Source organism: Alligator sinensis, unplaced genomic scaffold (genome assembly GCF_000455745.1).
Source record: "Alligator sinensis unplaced genomic scaffold, ASM45574v1 scaffold517_1, whole genome shotgun sequence".
NCBI lineage: Eukaryota > Metazoa > Chordata > Crocodylia > Alligatoridae > Alligator > Alligator sinensis.
Window position 1 is genome coordinate 1,207,034 of NW_005842236.1, and position 6,000 is coordinate 1,213,033.

At 48.8% G+C, this 6,000-nt stretch overlaps 1 protein-coding gene across 1 annotated transcript in view; it reads right to left on the reverse strand.

Annotated features, from left to right (window-relative positions):
- The window catches only part of ST8SIA1 (ST8 alpha-N-acetyl-neuraminide alpha-2,8-sialyltransferase 1), a 166,176-nt gene that overhangs the window by 101,214 nt on the left and 58,962 nt on the right, over nucleotides 1–6,000 (reverse strand). Inside the window, exon 5 of the mRNA XM_025208544.1 lies at nucleotides 2,164–2,256. Coding sequence (XP_025064329.1) covers nucleotides 2,164–2,256 — 93 coding nt within the window. The remainder of the gene's footprint in view (nucleotides 1–2,163; nucleotides 2,257–6,000) is intronic.

Consider the following 6,000-nt stretch of genomic DNA (forward strand, 5'->3'; position numbering starts at 1 on the left):
AACAGTCAGAAGGTGAAATCGTGAGTTTGGAAAATGTATCTAGGGAAGTTCAATAAAGTACTTTATAATATTTAACCCAATTTTCATTGATGATTCAGAAAGAAGAGCTGGTTAAAAAATAGGACTAGACTTTCATAGAACTATAGAAAGGTAAGTATGAAAGGAACCTCAGGAGATCATCTTGTCCAACCTTCCGGACTCACTGGCAAAAGATGGAGAATCTCTTGACTAGTTTCAGAGCTCTCATGCTTTCAAACAGATATAAAGATTTCTTCAGATTTTCAACATGTATATTTGTCTTCTGTCCTACCATCTACCTCATTAAATAGCTGTATTTCTTCTGACATATCCACAACCCCTATCACCACTTTTGGATCTCTCATCAAGCCCACTCCACATAACTCTTGCCCCCTCTTCTGACTTAAGATATTACCAACCCCCTATTTAAAACATAAATAAATAAAAAGACCTTTCCAATACAAACTCTCCTCCTCTCTCATTCACATGCCTCTCAGTTTCCCTTACCCCTCCTGCTGCACTTCAGCTTCCAAAGCCAAGTCCTCTCTCTCATTCTCCTCATTCAGCCTTTCACTTGCATTCCATTCCAATTTCCATTTATAATACGTCATTCTAACTCCTCATTCCTGAAACTTCATTGCTTTCTAGCATTCTTCTTTTCCTTTTTACTGTCTTGATCAGAATGTTGCTAAATACCCTCAGTTATTTTTCTTACAAAATTATCTTTCTCCTTCCTAAACATACTTCTTAAAGAGAAGTAGTTATCTGTGTGTGTTAGCAGCTGAGAAAGTAGGTTGTTGCTAATGAAAGTGTATGTCTCTCTAAACAAGTCTCTCTAAGATGCCTGCTCTGCCTTCTATCATACCGCTTAAACAACCATTTTGACTTCAGTCTAATAATTACCTGACAACTATTGTAACCTCCTTCATAACATTCATGTTGCTAGCCAACACAATTCATTTTAGGTAGAATACCGTGGCAAAGCTAATCCTTTTTTCTTGCCACTGTGACCATTCCACCTCAGTTTATACACCCCCTTGTCAGCTTTGTAGCATTTTCCATGGAAATTTTAAACTTCTCATCCTCACTTTCAGTGCTCTGAATTTCTCTGCATCTCTCCCATCATAAGTCACCTGGTAGTATCCTAAGCCAGTACTGCTTTAAACCAGTTACGCCCCCCTCCCTTTGCTCTCTGTTGCCACCATCATTTCAGATTTCCCATGCCTGGAATGTGTCCCATATTTTTGACAAATACCAATCTCTCTTTTTTAAAATCTTTCAGAATCCACCTATTCCAAAAATTTCCCTAACAGCAACTCTCCTTAATTCCCTATAAACAGGGGGAGGGAGGCAAGATATCAAGTATCACCATAATCTCTTGTACATCTTTCTTCCAAATGCTACCCTTGCCTACTATTATTGGTTTAATTTTCTTTCTTCACATTCCTTGATGAGATTGATATCAGACTTTTTCTATATTTGGCCATTCTTCCCTTAGATTGTGGCATTTTCCTCTTCGCTGCATTTCAGTGAGTGTTGCAGCAATTACTTGCCTTGATAAAGGCCTACAACTTTTTGTGTGATAATGGAGCTGGTCAAAAACCAGGAAACATTGCATCTATAGTCTTTCCCATTTTTTACCCCATCATCAAAAACTGAAAATTTGGAAAATTTCAGCCAACTCTAGCAACTAATGTGATTTCCCCCACCCCCATGAGGCTACAATTAGAGTTCCATCTTGGATTACTTTCACCTTTCTTCAAGCCATTCTTATTTATTCTTGCCCTACGGTTACAACACTGTGGCTGCATCTTCACAAGATGCTAACTATGCAGTGTATACACATGTACTAAATGACTGTGCAGTAACCAGCATTACTGCACCGTAGCTTCACCGAATGGCTTTTAGGTGATGCTCACTGCAGTAGCTTGTAACTACTGTGCAGTAACATTGCATCACGCTTCCTACCATGTGACGTTACTGCACAGTAGGTAACGAGCTACTGCACAGTCAGTGTCTCCTGTAGACGCGGCCTGTCTGTCTTTAATGAATGCATCTCTGCCAAACCAAGGTCTGGGATACATAAAAAAACATTTTCTTTGCCATTTCCCCAGTTCAGACAAGAAGCAACAACACGCTGTCTACCTTTTCCGAATTATACTGGGATTTGCAGTCACCAGCTGGGTTTTTGATCCAACATCTTTGCTGAATTCACTGGAGAGAGGAGGAAGGTTGCACCTGCAAAACAGACAGATATTCAAAATTTTTAACTGTCACATTCTATTTGCAGTATTCTTTTATTGTCCACATGTGAAAAACAGATTAAGTCATGAAACCTAACCAAAAATGTACAAGTGCTACATGAATACTGGATCAAATAAGAAAACAATTATGGCCATGTACCTCCATGTAACGCCTCCGTCCTGTCCAAACATATGAGGGTATTTTTGCACTGGATTATGGGCAACTGCAAAAGTATGCATTTTCAAAGAGACAATTCTATATTATTGCATAATTTTGAAGTAAAAAGAAAAAAGAAAATAACCCTGATTTATGTACTGAACTTCCTCATTAACAGGCCAGCACCTGTGCTAGTCGCAGTAGTATAAAAAGCTGCCTTGCTGAGCAGCTCAGGGCTACTTGCCCTCAGGAGCTACTTGCCCTTAGAAGCTTCTGAGGTGGTGTTACCCATATCAGAGACCTCCTGGACTACAATAGGAAGGAGAGGGTGGACCCGGCTGTGCTGGCCCAGCGCATGGGTCTACCCACATGTGCGACCTGCTGTCTGGTCCAGGAGGTGAAATATGCCCTACCTCCCAATGCCCTTGTTCTTGTTGACCAGGCACTTTGCCCAGACTCATGACACTTTACACTCCACCATCTGATCTGGCTGGAAGATACCAGACCAGTCCATTTTTCCAATGTCCATTGCCACCATCTCCTCACACTCCTGTGCTGCACAATCCATCATGCTGCCCTCGCGTCCCGCCCAGACACCAAGTGGCAAGACATGCTTGGCTAGGGCATGGCTGGGGCACACCAGTGGCTGAATCTGTACTGCACCCTCATCCCATGAGCCACTGGGGACCTCAGCTGGCAGCTCCTCCATAGAGCCGTTGCCATGGGTGTGTATGTGGCAAGCTTCACAGACAGCCTGGTCTCCTGCCCTTTATGTGGGCAGAGGGAGACCCTGGACTCCTGAGTTTCTAGTTGAATTTCACCCCCCACCTTTTTGTTTTTGGTCACCCCATCCACAGCCTTACCAAGTCCCAGGACCTCCTGGTCAACCTCCTCCTGGCCCTGGCCAAGTGGGCCCTGTACTTGACCAGGAAGGAGGCTCTGGCCAGGAAGGTGCCCAGAGACTGCGGGGCCAGTTTCCTGTCACTTTTCCGAGCATGGTTCTGGACAGAGCACTAGTGGGCAATGTCCACCGGCTCCTTGGATGCCTTTGAGGACCCAGGGGGCTCTGCTCGGTGTCCCCTTCAGGAGCACTTATTTTCAAGTTTTGACCCTTTGACCCACACAGCACTCCTATCCTGTTTTTTTCATTAGTTGTCCCCAGAATTTAGTTGTATCACTCATTCATTAGCACCACACAGGGTTACTAGTTAGCCAGGTGGGCCTTAGGGCCCATGGTATGAGTGTTACTAATAGACAGGAGCTTCTAAGGCCCAGCCAGTTGGTATCTGGGGACACTAGCCCCTTGTGCCAGCTGGACTGCTGAAGCAGCTCTAAGAGTGACCCCTGCACCCTCTACCCACTGCAGCAGTCTGATAGTAGGGGCTGCTGCCTAAGACCTGTTGCCACCTGTGACAGCATGTGGCCCCATGGCTGTGCACCTGCCAGACCCAGACAGGGACTGCACAGTCGTCTGGACTGTGGTATGGGCACTTCAATAGAGCCTCCTGCAGTTCTGGGCCAGCTGCCAGTGGGCTGTGTCTGCACAGCTGGCCTTCATGCAGAACTGCTGTCATGTCTTCTGGTGCCCCCGCCCTGCCATCTGGGCAGCTATCACCCAGAAGATCTGCTTGTTGCAGTGGCCCACTTTGAACTGTCAAAGCGTGTCCTCCTGACCCTAAATGGCCAGGTCAGCCACCTTGTCTGCCCTCCAGCTTGGTTCCCAGTGCTGGCCCTGGGCAGGCTCCTCTGCCCAGGTTTTGCCACTTGTCTCACCAGCAAAGATCCTGGTGTTTCCCATTTAAAAACTGCAAATTCTCTAATTAAAAAAAAATAAATTCTCTCATTAAAATACTGAAAATCTGTGTTCTTCTGTAATTAAAATGAAATGCCACTATATATAAAGAGATCAGCTGAGCAGTGTTTTATTGATATATTTACAATTTTTAAACAATTTGGAAGCCTACCGGTGCCTCTAGAATCATAATAAATTAATTCTAAATATCTAAACACTTTGGCATTTGCTTTTGGTTTTTTTATCATAGAAAAATCAGAGCTACCCCTGCTCCCTTCACTCACCAGGATGTGGGGTGTTGAGCAGCACTGATATGCCAGTTCCCTGCCCCTGCCCATGCCCCTCATTCTCAACCCACATCCTCCCCCCACCATAGCGCCCCTCATTCCTGACCCACAGCCCCTGTCCACCACCACTAGCTCCCTCCTAGCAGCAGCTCTGTCCCAGCACCAAGGCATGAGTCCAGATGCAGCTGTTCCACCCGCTGCTTTGTGGCTCTGAGCAATGCCAGCCCTTGCTGTTCTGCTTCTTGCACCTGTGCCCAGGCCCCAGTGATCCCCATGCCATTCCTGGGAAGTCCCTGACTGGGGCTCGGGAACTGGGCTAGGCAAGTGCCTTCCCTTCCAGGCCAGCCTCCCTCTGCACAGGCTGCTTTAGGGGGCAGGGGAGCTCTAAGCCTGGCTCTGGAAGCCTCTCCTACCCAGAGCGCTCCCCTACCACTGACCTCCATCTCTCTCTCTCTCTCACACACGCACACACACCTGCTGCCACCTCCACCCCTCCTCCCAACCCATCACACCCCCAAGTGACTCCTGGGACCAGAAGCACCCCCAGGCTGGGGCTGCATCTCCTAGCACTGGTGTGGGCATGGGGCAGGGCTGCAGTGTGGCAGTTACCTCTGCAACTGCAGCTCCTGTCCCATCCCATGTGGCCAGCTGGGTGTTCAGGGTGTAAGATTTGTGCAGGGGTGGGGGGTGGGCCTGGGTTTGGGGCAGGGTTGTGGGAAGTTGTGGGGGGTATGGTGCTTGTGCAGGGATTTGGGGTTTGTGGCTGGGTATGTGGGTGGGTGGGTGGTTTGTGGGTGTGGGGTTCATGGGTGGAGGTGTGGGGTTTGTGGGTGAATTGTGGGGGGTTTGTGGGTGTGGGGGTACTGTGTGAGGGTGGGGAGGATTGCTCAGGAGGGGTGGGTCCCCTGCCCAGCCCCCTGCAATGTGCACAGCCCACCCACACAACTCACAGTCCCCCTTTCCCCTCAACAGCAGCAGTGGCCATTAGGTGCTCAGGGTCCACTGCTGGCAGAGCTCCCATTACATGGCACGGCCCCAGCCACCTTAGACCCAGCGTTGCCTGACCACATGTTATGAGACCAGCCTGGCCCAGGGCTGTGCACCTTTGGCCAGGACCATACCCCTCTTGCTGTCATCCGGGGTCCCAGCACCGCAAGCAGAGGCCATAGATCGTGCCAGTCTGGGTCCTGCCTCCATGGAGCTGGTCCAGTCCAACAGTGCACAGGGCACTTGGAGACAGAACTCGGCCTGACCTGATGCATGACCCCTGCATGCGGTGCCAGGACCCTGGCCAACAGCAGCAGTAGCTCAGTCCTGCATAAAGATGCAGAGCTCAAGGGTCAGCCAGGCCCGCAACGTGTGGCACAGGCAGCACTGGGTTTGAGGCTGCCAGGGCTGTGCTCTGCCACAGGGGGGCTCTGCCAGCAGTGAGCCCTGAGCACCCAATGGCTGCTGTTGCAGGGGGGCTGGATGCCATGCGGGGGGCCCACCTCTCCTGAGCAG